This window comes from Micropterus dolomieu, linkage group LG13, assembly GCF_021292245.1.
Source record: "Micropterus dolomieu isolate WLL.071019.BEF.003 ecotype Adirondacks linkage group LG13, ASM2129224v1, whole genome shotgun sequence".
In the NCBI taxonomy this organism is placed as follows: Eukaryota; Metazoa; Chordata; class Actinopteri; order Centrarchiformes; family Centrarchidae; genus Micropterus; species Micropterus dolomieu.
The window spans coordinates 23,594,955-23,617,513 of NC_060162.1; the positions used below are offsets into that span (position 1 = coordinate 23,594,955).

The following is a 22,559-nucleotide window of genomic DNA, read 5'->3' on the forward strand; positions in this document are numbered from 1 at the left end:
GAAAAGAAAAACATACATCATCTGCTCAGTATAAATATAGTAAACATACAGCCAAACCAAGGTAAAAAAAAATTCATATTTCACTTTTAACGAATTATGAGTAATATTCTGAAAGAACAGTTCTTGTAGAGCTGCATGACAACATTTTACATGAGATGTTTGGGCTCTTTTGTATGAAAAGAACTTTTATTTACTTATGTTCCTCAAAGTAAAGTATCAAAAAAGTATCATTTTGGTATTAGCAACGAAACTCAGGTACTGTTTGCTGTTGCTAGTCTCAAGTGCAGTGAACAAAACTGTGAAAATAAAACATCACCCACACTTGCACTCAGGCTTGTCTTTCTGGTATGCAAAAACAAGTAATACATTTGAGAAATACAAAATAATGAAATAAAATAATTTCCACTGTATATTACACATTTGCTAAAAAATATAGACGGGAGAATCTTTAAAGCAAGAGTAACCCTGTGCACACATGCTCACGCTGAGGATTCTGTAAAACACCAGGCACATCACATTCTAAACGGAGGACATAAATAATTCATTACACACCCTCCTTCTGTGCTCTCCTTAATCTCTGCTATTTTTCCATATCCCATTCTCTTCCGAAAATGGGCTGCTTTGCCCCGGAGGGCAGAGCGACACAGGGAGAGCAAGACAGGAAGTGTGGCTGAAGACCACCACACACACGCACTCTTACACAAAGGAGGGGGACGCTCACTTTGGCTGACTGATAATGTGGTATGCCACAGATGCTCGACGGTTAGAAGAGTGAAAAGCAGTGATATCGGCGTCTGCTCTTCGTACTGTCACTGTTCTCAGTTAATGACCTTCAAGAAGTCAGGATCTCCCTCCCACTGCTGCAGTTTGATTGTGGTTACACTGTCGGCACGCTTTTGAAACTGACAGCTTTATATTTAAACCTTGCTTGATACAGACTCACTGTAGCAATGCTTGTGTTTTCATATTTTTTTATACTTTACAGTTAGCTGCTTTTCCACTTGTATTTTTTACTCAGTGCAACCTATATTATTTATTTGTTTCTATCATCAGTCTTTCTAAAATAGTGAAACATTTCTGAGTTTGTTAATCATATTTTAAGATATATGTGGATACAACATTTAGAATTTGAAGCCTTTATAATTTTTGCTAAATTAAAAACCAATAAAGAACCACAGCTCTCATGGAGTAGTGGTTCTAAATGTTGGTTTCCTCCTTATCTGTGATATCCACCCATGCTCATGTATCAAACTTTTTAGCTGTAGTCTTTGCTGTTTAAAAAAGAATCTACACTGTTTGGCCCTCCTTGTCTTGCTGTTGCTGCAGCCATGTCTGAACTAGCCTAATTAAGTCAAGCTGATGACATTTAACCTGGGAAGGTATGGGAAGTGGTGTTCGTTAAAGGCTGCTAAAAACTGATATGTCAAATAAGCAAGACAATTTCTTTTTGTTACATCCCTGTCTAGAAAAATTGAGTGAAACCCACAACATAGTGTTGAGGAAGTTTGTTTCAGATACAGTTGCAAATGTCAGTATGATATTTAACAAGGAATTCTCACTTCTGGAACAAAAAGTGGAAGTTAAGGTTTCACTTAAGCTCTCTACAGCCATACTAATGACCCCAACATCATTAACTGTGTTAACCTTTTTTGATGATGGCACTTTATTAAAGGTCAGGTGATTATCAAAGTCATTGCAAGTCATTCTCCTATGACCATGAACATCTGCACCAAATATTATGGAAGTATATTTGGAAGTTTACATTTTGAACTTCTGTTTTAATTTGTTTGGATTGTTTTGTTTTGGACGTTAGCTTGTAGCTTACTGATGTCTGTGTTGTACGTGTAATAATATAGTCTTCTTTTTAGTTCTTAGTGCTGTAGGAAGAATAGGTTTGAATTGTCCATGCTTGATCAAATATGTTTAGGGTTAATACGCTGAGGTTATGAATCTCTTAACAGCTTGCTCTATATAATATATAATCTAATCTACCCCTCTTTTTTTCACCATGTTTTGTTTTCTGGCTGTACCTGTGTTAGCTAGGCTCTCTGCAAAAATATACAAAGTGGTTGTTGCACCTGCACAGCACTGGTTCAGAGCGTGACTGCTTCCTCTAGCAGTAAACATGATGCAAATGAACCCCGTCTGAGCACTTCCCCTCAGGAAACTGAGACCAACGGAAAAAGTTGTGCCCGTCCATAATGAGGAGACATGTTGCTGTATGGAAGAATTTAATTGGGCTTTCAGCTTATGTAGAGAATTAATAACCCGACTGGCTCAAGGTGCTCTCAGTGTGACAGGGAGGGGAAGGCCCTTTTTGGTGCCTTCAATTCATTTTAGTGTGACACACAGGCATATAGCCACAAGCAAGAAATGCATGTCCTCAAAATATGTGAGACTCTGACATATTTGAGAACTTTCTGAAATCAGAATTTGGTGTTTAAAAATCCTAGTGGAAAAGTGATCTTGTTTCTTGGTAAACAGAGAAAACGCTGATAATAATAATAGTCCGGTTGTAAAGTTGTAAATTTGCTTTCTGTATGGAGCAGTTAGTCAACTGGTGCCATATCTGAATGCTGCAGACACTGTAATAACCAGCTGATTTTCTTAGAAATTGTACTTAACGGAGTTTGTTTTATTACAAAACACTCTTCACACTTCAAAGCACTTCCTTTTCAGATCCTCAGAAGGCCACATGTTTCTAAAAACACAGCAGTTTCAGTTTGTGTCGTCTGATAACAGCCGAAATACAATGTTTGCAAACTGATGCTGTTGCACTTTAGAAAGATATCCAGGGTTGTTGGTTTTGGTCTGTTGTTGGATTTGTTGTCAATAACAAAAATCTAAAATAAAACCAGACCTTTTGTTTAATTTTAAAGGGAAGGCTTGGCACAATGACCTGTACATGTTGTTCGAGAGCAGCAGAATGCACTTAGTCTTGGGTCGATCACTGATGGCCTTACTGTGCTTGTAAATCATTGATTAAACGTGCTGAGAAATGCTCCAACTTTCTCAGCTACACGTGTTGGCTGTCACAACCAACCAACTGTGTGCCACTTCCTCTGACACTGGCCCATTGGTTTCAGTCGCTAGTTTCATTCACTAGAAAAGACAACTATCTTTGAAAAACGTGTTTGTCTCCAAATCTCCATCCCACTGGGAAAGTAGGTGAGCCCAACAGGCATGGTGCCTCACCTGGACATTAAATGTTTACAAAGGGATATGTGATGTTGAAATAAATAGAACCATACACACACAAACCCTGAGAATTATCACTACATGTGCAGCTGTAAATGTCACTTTAATTTTTTTCCTTTCCACTCTGTGTGTACTGTGTAACTGATAAACCTTGCTCTTTTGCAGGAACTCTGCCGGCAGGCGAACACAGTTTCCCTTTCCAGTTTCTCATTCCAGGTGAGTGTAGGATTAACCTTGTTGACCCACTTAACCTCATTCCTCCATGTCAGAGGCGCACCCTCAGTTCCCGTAATGGTTTTCTTATGCTTATCAGAGGCCCAGATGACGTCAGTCAAAGGAGCATGCAGGTGTGATAACCTCTGATAACAGTGGACTTTTTTTAGCATGTGTACTTCAGTGTTCAGCCTTTAGCCCTTTGTCTCCGACATATGGCAGACTCACGCAGGTCTTTGCTCATTGTTACATAAATGCTGAACAGGCTAATTGTGATACTTCAGCGTGATAGTGCATCTTTATTCCGCATGCCACTTGTTCACAAACACCGTCTAAATGCGGCTAAGTTGATATTTCCTGAAGGCTGACAAAAAACTTGCAACACCACGACCATGCGAGTAATGCAAAGATCAACTGAACACCTGTGAGGGCACACACAGTGCAGTGTCTCTCTGGTATCTTACATTCTCTCAGGCGTGGGCTGAAGCACAGGGGGGTTTGGGTTATTTTTAGTTCCCTCTCCTGTTCTGCAGTCACTGTTTAATTGGTCTTCATGCCCCCATGCTTCGCCCTCCCCTCCTTTCAGGCCCTCAGACTTGAGAGCATCAGCACAGGGCATGTTAACTATCATGTAATGATAAGTGGCGCATTGGAGAAAAAGTGTCTCCTACTGCCCCCTGCTGGTACTTAACACTGACTGATAGGCTCTTGTAAACCTTTAAAACAGACTTGCAGCAAATCAAGCAAATCTTTAGGTGGAACCAAACCAAAGCCACCCGACTTTTAACACAGGATTTAAAGAAATGGTGATGACAATGAAGTTTCTATTGTCTGTGAGAAATGTTTATTTGTAGATACAAAAGCATGTCAGCATCAAAACACACAACACTTATGAATGCAGTCAGTCCATTTGCACTGTGACTGGCAATAATCCTGTGTGCCTGATGTACGCAGCTACATCAAGCTAGCGGGGATCATGTAAGGAAGAGATGTGCATGTTACAGTGTTTTCTATATATTATTAGGACTGAAGATGTTTAAGAAAAAAATACTTCTCTAAAGTAATTGGTTCAACTAAAACATGATAACCTTGATTATGGTAGGATTTATGGCAGGACTGCAGTATTAGACTATATTTATTTTATCTCTGTCTCCCTAATAAACTGGTCCTGAGAGTACATTTGTCAAAATAAATTATAAATGCATCAGTTAAGAAAAAGCCAAAACACTCAACAGCCATATAATATAATTAATTTATTCATGTAGTTTGGTAGCTGTGTCTCATTAATCATGTTTGTTTTGTAAACAAAGTGTCAGTTTCAAGGTTAAAAGCTAGTATAATTTAGTGTCATCTGATTTTTATTTACAGTAAAGTCAATAAGTCTGAACTTTGATAATTCCTTTGCATTAGTTTATTTATGGAAAAACTATAAAATAAGCAAAAAACAAGCGGATGTCGAGAAAAGGAGATGATCAGTAGAAATTGGTTGAATGACGATGGACATGGTAGAGTTAGGAGGATGGGTCTCACAAGTTCACAATGGGTAGTTAGGAGAAGGAGTCTGTAACGTCAGTATTTTTTAACAAAGCACATAACATAATTTCTTCTGACAAGCCCAGCCCAGTTATCTGCAGTCGAGGCATCAGGTGTTGTTCTGGCCTGATCATTTCTCACTGAGGGAATAAAGAAATTCAAAGAGAAGAGGAAGGCGTAGGCTGAGATAAACTCAGTACAAGGACACTAAGTGGGATAAATAGGGTTAGATGAAATGGTTCAGGAAGAGAAGAGAACAGCACAGAGGAGATGAGAATAGTGATACACTTTAATAGAGTGCTAAATTTTCCAAATGCCACAGCAGATGATAAAATCCCCAAATATCCTCCTGTCTCATTGTTTATTTCTGAAATGAAACTGCCAACTGTGATACATTTCAAATCATCAATCCCGAGCTCATTGCATGCTATACCCAAATCAGGGAGAATACTGTCAGCCAAACTGAGTGTGTGAAATGTGTGCTGCTTCTCCTGGCAAGCCAGACATTAAATAAAGTGTTGCCTCCCAACAGGATTTCTTTTCACAACCAATTTCCTTCCCTGTTTAGCAGATAAAACCTTCTCTACTCGATCTGTACAGCTCTGAAGTTGAGATCTAAATTCCAATATTTAATTCTAGTGGAACCACGTCCATCAAAATTAAGGAACATTATGTAAGTTTTGCACACAGTGTCCACACAGACAATACAAACTGTAAAAGTAGCATTAGTATAGAAAATGAATATTATTATAGTGATATTAACAATAATAATAATAATAATAATAATAATAATAATAATAGGCCTTGTAATAATTGTAGCAACAGATGTTGAGCACGAATAGGAGGGCAGCAGGTGACTCACAGCCACAGGGTCCGACTCCAGAGCCAGAAACACCTGCAGAAAGCGATAGGAGAAAGGAGAGGGATGAGAAAGCACAACACTACGGAAGAAGGAAGAAGTCGAGTTAGTAACGTGCATTAATGGGATACGGTTGCATTCAGAAGGAAAGAGAGAGCAGCCCAGTGCATCATGGGAAGTCCCCCTGCAGTCTAGGCCTATAGAAGCATAACTAAGGGATGGTTCAGGACCCACCTGAGCCAGCCCTAACTATAAGCTTTATAAAGAGGAAAGTCTTAAGCCTACTCTTAAATTTGGAGATGGTGTCTGCCTCCTGAACCCAAACTGGGACCTGATTCCACAGCAGAGGAGCTTGATAGCTGAACGCTCTGGCTCACATTCTACACTGCTGTCGTAAATAAGGACAGCTGTACAGCTGATGATTACATTACTTATTGTTGTGGAATCTATTTCCTTGGGGAGAATTGAACAAGTAAATAAATTACAACAAAACGTTTTCTTTTGGTGGATGTATTAAAGGAGAATTAACAGTAAAAAGTAACAGCCGGTCCAGGGATTCTGGAGAACAAAGGAGTGTATAACAATTTAGCTCAGTGTCACAGTGCTCAGTGTATGTTTAGGGAACAGAGGCTCCTTGGCCTTCATGAAGTCTAAACATATTTACAGAGTGAGAGGGCACAGAGGGAACACAATAAAACCTAGCAAGCTATTCCATTTACCACAGCATAAACATTAGTAAATGGACAACAAAGCTAATATTATATTAGTACAAGTACTAATGTACGAGTGTATGGATATTATATTCATATATCATATTACTCCTGTCCTCCAGCAGCTTCATTGGCTCCCAGTTAAATACCGCATTGATTTCAGGATTCTGCTCCTGACCTTCAAGGCCATTCACAACCTCACTCCTCTGTACCTCACTAACGTCCTTCATATTAACACCCCCACCCATACTCTTAGGTCTTCTTCTTCTATTCACCTCACTGTACCTCCAGCTCGTTTGACCACCATGGGGTTCAGAGCCTTCAGCCGATCTGCCCTTCGTCTCTGGAACTCTGCACTGTAATTATAGTTGTTCATTTTATCGATTTATTGCTGTACTGTTTTATTATGTTTTGTGAGGTGACCTTGAGTGTTCAAAAAGGCGCCTATAAATAAAATGTATTATTATAATTATTATTATTATTATTATTATTATACAAGTGTCGGAATAATAGATGAAACACATATCGGAAAGGATTTTCTGACATTACACTTATGATCAAAAACTAGCAAGTCGACAACTTGCTAAAAGTGCCAAACATCAAGCAAGTGCGACAACACAAGATAATATTAGTTACTACTCTAACAGAAATAATGCCAGCTTGGCGTCTGTCTTTCAGCCTTTTATTTCACAAAGCTTTCGCCAACAGCCTCTTGCTTGTGACTCTCTTTTTCTCTTCCTCACTTCCTCCGTCAGCGTCCTCTTCGGTCTCTACGCCTCTGCCATTAGCTAACGTTATGTCCATGGAGGCTGCTGAGCCCAGTTATGTTGCTTGCTCACCGGCTCGCTTGCTCTCCACCAGTAGCAGCATAGCCTAATGTTGCTTGTAACGTAACAGACACAAGACACAGCAAGCCAGCTAATAATTTTTTACTGACTAGTCCAACATCAAGAAGGCCAGCTTTGCAAGCTTAGATTTTGATAACTACATAATGTTGCTTTAAACACAATTTGAAAAAAGATTACTTTGACAGTCTTGGTTGTCAAGTAAGCATTGATGATTTGAAAGTCAAAGGTCGAGGTCTAAACTGGGCGAAATTTGGATGATGACTGAAACATTTTTTAGACGTCTAGGTTGGGAAATGATACAGCATTTCAATGACTATATTTCAACTTGTAATTAAGGACTGATACATACTGAAATTTAGTTATTGTAGATGTAGTTGATAGTTAAGTTTATATATAACTTAGACTGAGAGTCTTCAACCTATGCTAGTGACTCTGTATGTGATCTTTGAGCTACATGCTAATGTCAGCATACTAACATGCTTGTAAGGACAATCCTAAAATGCTAATGTTAAGCAGGTAATATTTACTATGGCAAATTGAAATTTGGACCTGATGATGGTGTAAATTAAAAAGTTAAGAGATCACCAAAGAGATTACTACTCATCCTGAGGGGATCGTGGTTGTCCGTACATAATTTCATGACAATCCATCCAGCAACTGTTGAGATATTTCACCAAAAAATACAAACGTGAACCTCATGGTGGCGTGATTCACAGTCAAGGAAACATGATTCACTAGCCCAGTTTTAATGTAGGTGCCAAGACCTCTTTTGTCGTGCAAATAAACAAGAGCTTACTAGGTTCCTACATACACAAGTCCATCCTGAAGAGGAAATGTTCAGGGGGGCTAGTTGAAGTACAAGCAGGGTGACCAGATGTCCCGAATGATTCATGACCGTCCCGAATTATGAGCAGTTGTCCCAAATCCTGTTCTGTTTGAGTTATAGCCTAATGAAACATTGAATACTGATCATTGTGAAATATTTTTTTGGTGTTGCCCACAGATGGGCACTGTTAAACTCTGCATTGGCTACAGCAGGGACTGAAAGGTATCATTGTTATAGCCACAAAGTAAGACGCATGCGTGGGAGATTTACGGGAAAATATTTCAAAAGGAGGACAGCGGGATAAAACGCTAAAATACGGGAGCAGCCCGGAGAAAACGGGAGGGTTGACAGGTATACCAAACTCCCTTGTCATGTGGTCACCCTAAGTACAACTGCAGCTCAAAGAGGCAGAGGAAGGTCTTTGTCTGTAAAAGAACAAGTCGGGCTAGATAGTCGTCGTACAGATTGAGCCGCCATGAGCCGCTCAGTCTGGTGTGTCTCCACGGAAAGCCAGCATGGTGCTTCAATCTCTCCTCTGTCAGTCCGTCCACAGCTCTGTTTCTGCTACCAAGCTGTCCACAACAAAACAACAATAACCAGCCTCTGGTGGTTAATTCTTATTGACAGCAGCAGCACCCTGAAGCTGCTGCCTGCATTTAACAGCATTACATTCATACATCTGAATGAGCATTAATGGGAAAAAGAAACATATTAAAACAGTGAGGGTGAGAGAGTGGCTCAGCTTTCACATTAATCACCTTTTTGTACATCCTGTTTTTAATTTATATGCAGATTGTTTGTACAGATGACAACATCAGAAGAGATTTTGAATCTGGTGTGTGTTTTTCCCTTTCCTCTGGCTCTGAGTGTCTCTCTCCTTTTGTCTGCCTGGCTGCTGTCTCCCCAAATAGAAATTTTTATCTCACTAGTCCTAAATTTCCTACCCTCCAGCCTTTCCCCTCCCTGTTTCCTCCTTGCCACCGCTCTTTCCTTGAGTCACAAAAGCAATCAGTGTCCTTCCATTCTGAGCTGTGTAGGAATCAGTCTGAACGGCCCTTACATCTTGTGACAGCTCTGATAGAGGCTTGCAGCTCTGTCTTCCCCCTTCTAGTAACAATATAAAAGAAAACTGCATTTTAGCCTGATTTAACATAGCCTTTTTATTAAAGAATGTGTTAATTCACTGAGCTTCTGGTGCACAACAGATTGAATGAGTTATCAGTCAAACAGTTTCTTTCTTTGTCTTTTTCTTTCTTTAATTCTTTGTCTCTCTTTTTAGATATGTAGAGATGTGTACTTCTGAACTTGAATTTCTTTTCTTTGTAATATAATTTGTCTCAATAAAAGAAAGAATAGTTGTCACGATACTTACGCACATGAATGAATCTGTAACAACGTGTCAATGTTGGTCACGTTTAACAATTGAATTATCAGCAGCATTTTGTACTTTTATGGGTTATTGATGCTGTAAAATGCCTGTTTTGCATGTGAAAGTAACTATTTTTACATTTTAATTAATAACTCAAACATATGGGCTATAGCAGTCCTTACACCGGTTACTTCATTCAGTCAATAACTGTCTTCATAGTGATATCTGTATGGAATTTTCCCCCAATCCTCTCTTCAGTTGCTGTCCCGACTTCTTTTGAGGGACCCTTTGGGAAGATTGTTTACCGTGTCAAGGCGGTTATTGACACCCCCCGCTTCTCTAAGGACTACAAAGCCCAGAGGCCCTTCTACCTACTCAACCTGCTCAACCTCAATGAGGTCCCTAACATTGAAGTAAGTGTTCAGTGCACACATCTGCCTACTTTTGCTGAGTAAATCCAGCAGTGAAAAAAGTTGTTCATATAGAGACTAGGGGTAGGAATCACCAGAGGCCCCACGATACGATATTATAACGATATTTATGTTGTGATTCGATTTTATTGCGATTTTAAATATATTGAGATATATTGCAATTTATTACCTTTTTCCAACTTCCAATTAGGTCCCTAAAGTCAAACTTTGTCAACATCTGTTTATCTAAAAAGATACACTACTCTGTTTGTTTTGTTCACTTTTTCAGTCCTCTATATGGTCCTGTTAAGTTTTCTAGTGGGCTAAAAAAGCAATAGATTTTATTATTCTAGTACCAAAAAGTTAAAACTCCCATCTGCAATTTATATACTAAAATATCGATACTTGGCGTCCGTGTATCGATACAGTATTGCCATGGCAAATATCACGATACTACGCTGTATCGATTTTTTACCCCACCCCTAATAGAGACAGAAGGAGCCTTTAAAATGTTGTAATGGATCTCTCTCTCTAATGTATCAACCTTTGTCTTGGTTGAAGCTTATTTGATTTCATGGCAGAGCAGGATCTAATTCATTTTCTTCTTGACTCCCCTGCATTACTTACTTCTGAGTCACACTCTTCCCGTCATGACTTTCAGAGTTTGATGATGCTCTGGCACTAAGCAGGAATAGATTATCTGCACAGCTTCAGCTTACGAGGCTTCTTAATGACTACCAAGGCACAAACAAACGTTTATCCTGTTACTTCTGCCTCCACAGGATCCGAGTTTTGCTGTGACCACTAAGAAGTTCAGCTACCTCCTGGTGAAGACGGGAACCCTGATGTTGAAAGCTCACAGTGACCTGAGGGGTTACATCCCCGGTCAGGTCATCAAGTTAGCTGCCGAGATCCACAACAAGTCTGGGAAAGACACGGGATATGTATTAGCCAGTCTTTTACAGGTAGATTATTAAATATAATTAGTAATAATTATGTGTTTACCAATACACCTTTCTCTCAACCGGCTAACTTATTCAGAAATATGATTTTGTTCTTTTTTTCTCACAAAATATAGAGCAGGTACACTGAAAGGTGAGAGTGGATAGAACAAAGAGTGGAAAAAACAAAATAAATCATAAAGAAAAATGAGAAACACTACACACACGCAACACCCATAAACATCATCTCATCTCTCCAAATCAGATGTGTGAGATCTTACACCACAGACCATTATTTTGAGATTATGAGCACTGCCCCCTGTAATTTTTTTTATTTTAGAGGATATTGACCTTTTAGTAATGTATTATAAATCTCGGCTGGCCCAACGAAGCTTCAAGCATAATTCAAAGAACTGATCCTTCCACGTGGGTGCACATAAAACTTCTCTGTACCACATGATAAGGAACACTTTTCCGTCCAATAAGCTAGAGTTAGGTGAAGTAGTTTAAACTCACTATCGCATCTTTTTATTTCTGTGTCCATTCCCCCCCCACCAGAAAGTCACCTATAAGACCAAGCGGCCTGTGTTTGACCTGCGGACCATTGCAGAGGTGGAGGGAGCCGGAGTGAAGGCCGGAAAGCACGCAGAGTGGAGAGAACAGATCATCGTCCCTCCTCTTCCTCAGTCAGCGCTGGGCGGCTGCAGCCTCATAGACATCGACTATTTCATTCAGGTAAGAGCGTGTGTCTGTTTTAAACATTGTACTAGGTTGATGGCACCGTCATAAACCTACACAATGTATTTAAATGTAGAGCAAATTTGTTACTGTAAATATTGTAAATGATACATACATACATATTTATTTTCTGACAGACTACAACATCAAACACTGATGTAATAATATGTTTGTTTACTGTATTCAATGCCTCTGGATTGAAACCAGTGAATTATTGATGACACTCATTATGAACTCACTGGCACTGTCCCTCTTAATATTATAGGGATGTTAAATTGATTATTTACTTGGATCCGTTGTTCAACAGCCTATTTTGTCATCAAAAAAAGAATGTTATTATTTACAACTGCCACAGACAAATGTGCTATATTTTCACACTAATCTCCTTTAGGGTGTCAATATAATGTAGTCCATTTTCTGATGCCTTTTAACATATAAAAATATAGATCTAATCCTTTTTGTATAGTTTTAATCCTTACATCTATACAATTCAGTCTCATTCAGTGGGACCAGGCAAAGAATGTAAATGTTTCTTTTCTAATTTTAACTAGTTTTTCTTTTCTCCTTCATGTCACACAGGCACAGTCTGTTTTGGATAAATAGCATATTTAAAGGATAAGGCTGGTGTGAGTCTGTATTTTGTATGTGTCACTAAATCCTGTCTTTGGCTCTCAGCCCCAAGCCTACTGGTTCCTGCTGAACACAAATCTTTGAAAACAGCTGACAAGTATATAAACTGAACAAAATTATAAACGCAATACTTTTGTTTTTGCCCCCATTCATCATGAGCTGAACTCAAAGATCTAAGACTTTCTCTATGTACACAAAAGGCCTATTTCTCTCAAATATTGTTCACAAATCTGTCAGAATCTGTGTTAGTGAGCACTTCTCCTTTGCCGAGATAATCCATCCACCTTACAGGTGCGGCATATCAAGATGCTGATCAGACAGCATGGGGATTGCACAGGTGTGCCTTAGGCTGACCACAATAAAAGACCACTCGAAAATCCATTTTTAAACAACAACAATTTCCTAAAACAGCTGGACACTGTAGTTGTTGTTAAATGTTACTCCAGAAGGAGTAAATCAAATATTGCTAGGGACTATTTTCATCTGCAAATTAGTACACATTTGGTCATCTAATGAGTATTTACAACTGCAAGACGGGGTATTTAGAATTGACTGAAATAATAAACTACAGTGTGTGTTTTCATTGTTGTAATGAAGGGACATGTCACCAGTGCAAATCTGTGGCTCACACAGGGGAGTTCTGTGGTGCAGAGGAGTAATATGTGTCAGGTTTTGGATACTAGTTAGTACTGTAGAATCAATTATTTTTGTTAGATCTAATGACAATAAGAAAAATATAGAATGTCAAAAAGGAACAGATCTGTTTGGACCACTTTTTACCCACATTTTATGTTCTCATGAAGCGTGAAGTTGTGTTTCCTGTATCTGTTCACAGTACTTTACAGTTGATGAGTTTCTCACAGCTGTCTCTTTAAGCAAGCTAAGAAAGAAACAGCAGAGTGGTTGCATTCCAAATTTAAGATTTGAAATCAGATTTTCTTCCCTATATTATTATTTTTATCAGAATTTTAAACACTGATAAATGCCCAGATTTTACAAACTATAAACTAAATGTAATGAGCCTTAACTATATTGCCGTATACATGTAAAATCTAATTTGAGGCTCCCTTCATAAGTCATTCTTGTGTTACAGGTGTCTCTAAAATCTCCAGAAGCAGTCGTCACCTTGCCCATCTACATTGGGAACATCGCTGTGAACTTGTCTCCGTCGAGGTCCATACCTGCCAGTCTAGACCAGTGCGCTGCGACCATCGCACCAAGCGCAGCAGGCGTGACACCAAGCGCCCCGCCGGTGGAGGAGGACCCAGAGGACGGGCTGTGTGCAGGGGGTTTAGCCAGTGAGGAGATTCCTACCAAGAGTCACTCTCAGCAGGATCCCTCAGGTCAGTCGGTCACCATGTCCCCCAGTGCCTTCAGCCACGCACCCGGTGCTGCCCTTCCTCCCAGCCACAGACGGCCCGACGCATCAGCTCCTCTGTTCTGTGTGTCCACCGGGGCCACCATACCTTTCTTCACCGAAGGAAACGTGACTCCTATCCCCACTTCCTGTTCTCTCATCCTCCCTCCAGAGTACAGCAGCTGGGACTACCCGCATGGTTAGTTCCTCGGAAAATCTTACACACTGACACACAGACAAACAAATGCACAGATGCATACAGGAACACACAAGATACGATATATCCCTGGAAAAAAAGATAATCAAAGCATCGACTGATTTTTACCACAGTCAAAACAAGTAATGTGGTTTCAGTTCAGTTTCTAAGTTCAGTCTCTAAAACCAGATAAGTCAAACAACAGACAAAACCTGTATGGGTACAATCCAGCAAAATTCTGTAATGTGTTTTTTAAGTGTGCAAAAAAAATACCATCAGGTTGTCACAAGCCCACATTTGTTTTTTGTCTGATGTCCCCACAATGGACAGCAGCTGAAATTACAGTTCTGTTGAGGAGCAATGTTAAGCTTGGAACAGAGAAAAACATTTTATAATGCTGTTAACAGTTATGGATGACATGACACTGCACGAGCTTCCATATGTATGACTGCTAAAACAAAGAGTTATACTAGAACTTAAATAAATATTTTTGCTGTGCAAAATTTAACTTTCAACGTTCAATAAAGTGGTTGCTGAAGCATTTATAGTTGAAACCCAATAATCCTATAATAATTCTATAACAACCACTTCGTAATTATTATTACATAAACCTAGTTCTTCTATGACAAGTCAAAATGTGGAAAAGCCCCATGCTCTTTGTGTTATCTTGGTTGAAAATGTATGAAGTGGACAAAAAGCACTGTCCAGTACAGTTGTATATTCTCTTTTATTTTACAATATTGACAGAAAACCGCAGCAACGTCTTTCAGCATTTCAGATGGAAGAAAAAAATACATGTGACCAAAATCCATTGCTGTACAGAAACTAGTGGTACAAAGGCTCAGAGAGGAAGTGGGACTTCCACTATCCATAGTGTTATTGACTATTGTTTTGCCTTTGTGTGTTACAGAACCTCCACCCACTTACGAGGAAAGCTGCAGTAGCGTCAACTCCAGTTTCAACAGTAGACAGTAGGGAGGAAGCAGATAATGAAGCATCATGGCCACGACCACCCACACATGTCTGCACTCGGCTCCCGACAAATCAGGAAATAGACACGCTGGGTTCAAGAGGGTGGACCATTACTCCACCCCCAAACATCCCAAAGATTGTTTCTTTGTCCTCTAATAAGTGAAAAAAGGGATCACATATTGACTATAAGTTTTAATTTCACCTTAGTCCCACCAGGTAGTGTCAGACAGAACGGGTGAACATCACTGTGCCTAAAAGAAGTGTTGTACAGCATTTAGAATATTCAGTGATTGGATATGTTCCTTTAATGAGGCAGGGTAAAATCTGTATAGTTTGGTTTTTTTCAATGAATTTTTGCATCTGTGATGCCTTGTAAATGATTTCGGCCTACTGAAGGCTCATGTTTGGTGAGATCAAATGTCTGCCTTTTTGCAGTCTTGTTTCAATTGTGCTCTTGTTATTGTGGTCCACTGCTGTCTGTTTGTGTCTTAGTTAACCTAGTCCTCATCATCAGCCGGGCAGAGCTGTCTTCACGCTGGAAACTGAGAAAGAGAACCCATTGTCAGAGGTTGTGGTTTGTCTGGAAAGCTAGTGACACCAACCCCTGTGTGTGGGATTGCTCTATGATCAGAACCTCTTTAAAGTTTTTATTTTAAGTCTTTGTTTGAAGAAACATTAGACAGTCCCATGAGTCTGTGTGTACAGTAGCAGCACGCATTGCTGTCTGTCTTTTTTTATTATACCACTGGAAGTTGCTGGTCAGCAATTTGTCGAATCCTACACATAGGGGCTTTAAAAAGGTCTAAAGTATGTCTTTAAAGTTTAAAGACATGGTGGCTCAGCAACACAGCTCAGTTGTGTAAACTGAAATACAGATAGCAGCTAAATAAAATTAGCTTCAAAATTGTTATACAAACTAATCCAGTCACACAAAAGTGATATACTTTTAAACATTGTTTTTATCGACATGAATCAAACAATTGCAATATTTACATTTTTATGTTTAAAAATATTTAGTTTCTAGACAAGATCACTTATGTTGAAATTCAACACATAGAAGAGCATACTATGCACTGACATGCTCTTATATTTGGAAATATCTTGATCTAATATTTCTATATTTCTATATTTCTCTTTCTGTGTTGGCTCAAATAGCTGAGAGGTTTTGCTTTGACACCAGTTTTGTATTCAGAGGACAGCCTGTCTGCAGATTAGGCTGTTTTTCCTGCTGCTGGATAGGAAGCTTGCAGCACTGACGCAGTCTTTCTCTGCCCTCTTGTGGTCATTGTTGGTGCAAGCTTTACCTTGTCCAGAAACTGGAGCTTAACATTATCAGGCATGCAAACGGAATCACTTCACCGAGTCCCTGCTTCTGCAATGCACCAACTGATGCCTGCTGTACCATTTTACATCTTATTTTCTTGCAGCTGTTGAGCAGAACTGTTGAGCAGAACTGACAGATTGGGGTTTGAAATACGTTGTTGTTGTTGTTTTAAGATGTGATGCCAGTGCTTTTCATCATCTTTTCAGTCTCAAGTCAAGTCTACTTTGTCATTCTTCCGCATACAAGGAGACAGATGAGCATAAATGTCGTTTCGGACAGACCAAGGTGCATAAACAACGTCAGAATAGACAACAACAAATTCAAACATACTACAATAAACAGAGCAGCACAGCCCTCAGACCATTCACCCGATACACGCAATATAAAACACAGTAAACAGTAACAATACACAGTGAGCAGTGAATGAATGAGCAGTCTGACTGAGATTGTATGTTATCCAAGGAGGGTTAAATGAAGTGCAGCTGGAACCCTCCTTGGATAACTTCGTCCTGGATGACTGAGAATCTTAAATGACGAGATTGTATGTTGTTTTTTTCTCCCCTTTGTAGCCTTAATTTTCTTTCAGTGTTACATTAGTGAGATGAGGATCCTCTGAAATCAGTCGGTTCAGATGATACAGCACTTTTTTCACTTTGAGTACATGCATTTCTGAGTGCACATCTACTGTTCGTGTAGATGCGTGTGTGTGACTAATTTAAGAGTTCACCCTGTGGTCTGTTTTCATTCAGATGCTACAATTCCAAATTCCTTGCTTTGAACATCAGTTTGATTTTTTTATGCGATTTTCCATACATTTGTTAAACTGTGTCATATCTTGATGATGCCAAATATCCTTATTTATATAATTATAATGATCTCACCCATATCACGCAGCACTACTGTGTTGTAAAAACAACGGCACATGGTCAATGTCACTTTTGTGTGGGAAACTGATGTCACTGAAAATCTTAAGCACAACTGCTGGAATGAATGTTTGTGAGATTATTGATGTTTGTCTTATTTTACCACAGTTTAGTATAATCTTAAAGTCTCTTCAGTGAATTTAAAAAAAAACAAAAAAACGATCGCGCTGCTGGTGTTGGTTCCTAGATCACCACGTTTTCCAGAATTTGTATTTCATTTTTTGAGGCACACCAGCGCTGACATCTCCACAGGCAAACTTCTGTTACTGTTGGAAATCTGCCAGTCACCGAACATGTTGGTGTTCTGGCTCTACATTATTGTGAATGCATGCCTTAAACAATCTGGATTCCCGACACTCCTTACAGGAGCTTGTGTGATCTTCTCTGTCAGGAAGGATGTCGGGATGTGCTGGTGCAACTCTTCCTGCTTTGTCTCCTGTGGACTGTGCTAAGTGCACTTGATGTATACAAATGTAGCTTTTGAAAACAGTGAGGACACTGGACCTTAGACCTGTTGAATTTGTTTTTATTCTTGTTTTAGAAAAGTATGTGCAATTCCTCTAATTTCTAAGAGTGCTGCAACAGCTCCCTGAAGTCATTTCACGCTGCCTTTATCGATCCTAATTCTGTTAAATTCTTCTCTACCAAAAGGTACTATAGCTTTATGAAGCCCCACTTATTCTGTGTTCTTTTTTTCATTCTTCCCCCCTCACATATTGATGAGTGGTGTCTGGTTTTGTATTTTTCTACTTGTAAACTGTTTACAGGTGCTGTATGCAGATACTAACAGTAGCACCTCAATCAGTAAATGTAATATTTCAACTTACAGTGCAGAATCTAAGTTGTACTGTACAGTATAACAATAAAATGATATGACATGTTGTTTATTATGTTGTGTTTCTAAAATGGGATCATGTTTTCCCCTCTTTTCGAAAATTATAGCATCTTTCAACCAGAAGGAAAGCAATTAAAAGTGCATTACACACAAGAAAATATTTCTATATGTTCTGACTGAACACAGATAAAACAGTGCATAAGACAAGTGTAAATGGTTTCTGGAAAATGTGAGTACAACCCATGGATGAGAACCCTCAAAGAAAATGGTTATCAGTTGTCCTGAAAACTGCATGTACAAAATAGCAAGAGAAGCGTCAATGGATAAAAAATCAAAAGGATAAGGCTGGGATAAAGGTTTCTGCTAAGGCTGAGGTGGCAGGCTGCTGGAGCTGCAGAAGAAAATCTATTTAGATAGACACTGCAGAGATTGTATTTAGCATAAAATAGACAGAACAGTTCAGACAACAATTAAAGAATGATGATGTTTGCATCTTCAATAAGGGACAAACATAGCAAAAGATACATAGCCTACAGTGCACGGTAAAACAATATTGTATAGGCTAATGAAATGAAAAAAAAAATGTAATGTTGTAGGCTATGGTTGTAGACTACCTTAATTAATACCCTAATTAAGAAAAAAACGTGATAAAAACAAGAAAGTAACCTCCCAATAAATAAGGGTGTTTATGGTTATCTCTCCCAATTATTAACAGCTTCCTTCCAGTAACAACTGTCAACAATGAAAGGCCGTTTGTCACCGCTTCTCCGCTGATGAAGCTTTGGCCTGCCTTGCTTTGACAGTGGCTTTTATAGCGGAAGCAGCCGAAAAGCTACGAATAGTTTCGGCTGACTCCGTCCGTCACGTGATCCAAACATTTGTCGTAAATAAACTGCGGATTCATCTTGCGCATGCGTGACATCTCTGTCCATCGGCCTTTAGTGAGTTCTCGGCTAACGTTAGCTAAATATTAGTTGTAACTGTGCAAATTGTTGTCACTTTTACCCACCATGCTCGACATCGACGATAACATTTGCGTTTCCGGACGACTTTAATTGGACCTATATTACCGTTTCGATTATTTTGTCGCAGTTGCTCTTTGTTTTCAGTTGCTGAAAAACTCCACTAACCGTCAGCCCTCTGTTCTTCAGGAGTCACGAGGTAACGCTAGCCTGAGAGCAGTTGGCTCACTGGTTACTACCGACGTACTTGTGAGGAATGGCTCGGATTTGAGCTGAACTGCACCGCTGAAACTGTGGCGTTAGCCTACGCTCAGCAAGTTCACCATGATGCCCGTAAGTTGTGTGATTGTAGCTAGTCACAGTATCAAGTATATACTTCCTATGTGTCTTGAATACGTCTTGTTGCATTTGGAATAACGTTACTACTCTGCAGGTTAAAGCGTGTCGTTGCAACATAAGTTAACGTCAGTCAACAACTGCACCCAGTTTAGAGAGTAAGTTTAGGGATAAGTTACCTGAAACAGCTAAAAAGACCCGTGAAACCTTTAGGCTAATTTTAAAGAGCTCATATAAATAGGGGCAGTATGGCTGAAAGTATTCAAAGTAACGTTACTCAACACACTTAAGTTAAACAAAAACCAAAAAAAACCCGAGTTTGTTTGTTTTGTTTTTTAGCTACAGTTTGCTTGAACTCATTTGGACAACGTCGTTATGTAAAAGGATAACATGGCATGATCATATCATAACGATACAGTACATAAAGTCCACAGAAAGTCAACGTGTGATCATATCCAGTTAACTTATTGCGCGTCCCTACATTTAACCCATTTGAATCGCAGGTGCTTTACAGTAATTGCCTGGTAATTGAACCATAGCTTTTTAGAATTGTACTATGTATTTTTGTTCCTCCCTGTCAGGCAGCCGTAGATGTCAGTGAGCAGACACTGCATTAGCACACAGCCACATCGCTTTGATTAAAAAAAACATATGAGGCACCAGATAAAACACCAGAGGCACAATCTGGGGCTGATGGTTTACAAACAAAGTTGATAATATTACTCAGCTACAGTATATGCACTTGCATTACATACTATGCATGCATAGTATGTAATGCCTCATCTGCATTTCATACTATGCAGTCAACTTTTTCAATGCACTAATGCAATGTTGTTAATTTTTGATGTGATTTAAAAACCTCAATTTTTTCTGCTATATCAAAGAAAAACAATGTTTCAGCTCAGCGATAATAATTGTATTTTTTAAAAAGGCAATTCAATTAAACTTGAATACCATAGGCACATTTCAAGACTCTGCTAAGTCTTTGCAAGTTATTATACTACTGACATGAATGGCAACCAGCAGCTGCCTGGCAGTTTGGAAAACATCTGAAAAGTTATGGTATGCACTTGGAAAATGCTCAGAATGGGCTAAAGCATAAAAAAAAAAAAAAAAACAGGGGCAGTTTGTGTACTGTGAGTGTTTGTTGAAGGACTGCTGTCACAGTTTCCAGCCTCAACAGTCACCTGGAAAACATACATCTAGTTTTCTTAAGGAGTTTCAAAGATAAGCTCACAATGATTACCTTGGCTGGCCTCAATTTGGATTGTTGACTCATGTTACGTTTAATTGAAGTTCTCTGTAATGTTTTCAAGTGGCCTTAAATACTTGTGTCCTCTATGTACTTTTGCACTGTTTACAGACTTGTTGCTTTGATCCTTTACTTTGTTGAAGTTGTCGATGAGTCTCTATTTCGGTAAGAGAGTAAGTTAGACAAAAAGTAACTGGATTTTAGTGGAACACACTATTCTGCAGTTTTCCCTCTTTTCCTTTTTCCATCTGTTTCTTTTTCTTCATTGGCTAACTCGGACCCAGTCAGTTCTTATCTTTGAAGGTTTGGTCACCATTTCTAATAATAGCATTGTATTCACAAAGTTAACTGCTGACATAACAAAAACGGCTGACACGGACAAGAAACATGAGCAGTCAGATGATCAGAGTTTTAAAAAAACAATGGCAGCCACATGTACTCGGAGGAGAAAAGAAGTGAAACGGTAAAATGAGCCTAAACTAATAGTTGTAAACAACCATTACAGACCAACTTTCTGGTGCAATCACATCTACAGCAGTAGGGCAGAACAGAGTGTGCTTTTGTCGGTCAATACATCCTGTAATTGTGGGGCACGATCAGCTGAATAGATGTTTGTTCAGAACGGCATAAATTACGAGGAAATAGGAATCCAAAAACCCTATGTAGAACAGAAGAGGTTCTGAGCAAGCAAATAGTAAGCATTTCCTACAAGACAGTCGAAGAAAGAGAAGGAGCAGAACACAGCTTCTCCCAGGCTTGTTTCGGGCAGGAAATAATTCACAAAACAGACGTGTATAACTTTTAGTTTTTTTCTTGCATATATTTCCCGGTTCTTAAACAACGGCTGCTTTTTATTCTGAAACATAACTCTTTGTGTTGAGAAGTACTTTTTATTATTATCAGAGTCTGGGTCTGGTAAGAGTCAAAAAAAGAGGTTAGATCTGAAATCAAAGATGTTCTGAGTCATTGCGCCAGAAAATGACAGAGGAGAGGACGGATCGCAGAGCAGTGCAGTAGCTCTTGGTCTTACACGACTGATCTTGGTGGGAAAGAGGCTGATGTCAGGATTGTTGCAACACCTAAATTGCACACGTTTCTCAAAATGTGAGCGGGGTATTTTTTATATATTTTTTTTTACTACAACAAACTACTTTAAGATCAGCAGTTAACCGATGAATGGTAGCTTATGATGTTGTGCACTTTTTTCTTTAGATGACGTTTGAGTTGTCGAGCAGCGTGACACTGCTGTTTGACTTCTGGGATGTCCACGGGCCTGCAGGTAAGCTGCAGAGTGTCAAAAAACATCTCCACTTAAGTGTAGTTGTTCACTTCTGGAAGGTCTCTCCCAGTAGACCTTTTAGAACCAGTTCATCTGGTTAAAACATAATGTAGTGTTATGTCAACAAACACCCATGTTTCCCAAAGTTATATAACTAACAGCAGACCTAAATGAGTGTATTTTGAAAAAGAACAGTAGGTAGTAGTAGGTTTGAAAGGAGGCTCTGAGAAGTCGGTTTCCTTTGTGGAGGGGCACAGTGGATTCAATCGCTGGCCTGGTTTCATAGTAAAAATACATATCAGAACATCCATAGGAAGTTCTTGAACCTCTCTTGCAGCTCGCTCACTAATCTTTTTCACTGTCAGTGTGTTCACTATTAGAGCCTGACCAATACGGGGAGTTTGAAGCAGATATCAATATTTCAGAGACTAAAAAACCGTCCATCTTTAGCATGCACAAAATAATGAATGTGTTTTTATACAGATCCCTTCCATTTGGTTATTAAAGATAACTAAATATAAGATTTTCTTTTTTTTTGCAACTTCCTTATGCCTTAGTATGTATTGTTGTCTTGACAGAATTAACTGTACTAGAACTTTGCCTCAATAAAATAGTTTAAATGGGCAAAGTATGTATGTATTATATAATGTAATATGTATTATATAAGAAATTGTCTGATGGTTACAACCAGAAGCTGTGTGTTTGCAGATAAGGAATAGTTTTAACATTTTCTATGAATGATTAGTTTATAAACATGACTGTGTGTTGCCGTTAACATTCATTGTAACTTATGAATCTAAGCTGACTACACTGGCAACCTTTGCGAGTGAGCTACCAGTGAGTCAAAG

General features: G+C 39.1%; 1 protein-coding gene and 1 long non-coding RNA gene across 4 annotated transcripts in view; both read left to right on the forward strand.

The window, feature by feature from the left end:
* The window catches only part of arrdc1b (arrestin domain containing 1b), a 42,460-nt gene extending 24,530 nt beyond the window's left edge, over window positions 1-17,930 (forward strand). For all 3 annotated transcript variants that reach the window (XM_046067269.1, XM_046067270.1, XM_046067271.1), the window contains 6 exons: window positions 3,364-3,414; window positions 9,815-9,969; window positions 10,749-10,931; window positions 11,466-11,642; window positions 13,369-13,831; window positions 14,739-17,930. In XM_046067269.1, the coding sequence (XP_045923225.1) occupies window positions 3,364-3,414; window positions 9,815-9,969; window positions 10,749-10,931; window positions 11,466-11,642; window positions 13,369-13,831; window positions 14,739-14,803 (1,094 nt within the window). In that variant the 3' untranslated portion in view covers window positions 14,804-17,930. The remainder of the gene's footprint in view (window positions 1-3,363; window positions 3,415-9,814; window positions 9,970-10,748; window positions 10,932-11,465; window positions 11,643-13,368; window positions 13,832-14,738) is intronic.
* Window positions 17,931-18,829: 899 nt separating this feature from the next.
* On the forward strand, window positions 18,830-21,720 carry LOC123981727. The gene is made up of 3 exons (XR_006827815.1): window positions 18,830-19,177; window positions 21,336-21,536; window positions 21,645-21,720. It is a non-coding gene; the product is annotated as an uncharacterized LOC123981727 (long non-coding RNA).
* Window positions 21,721-22,559: the final 839 nt, after the last annotated feature.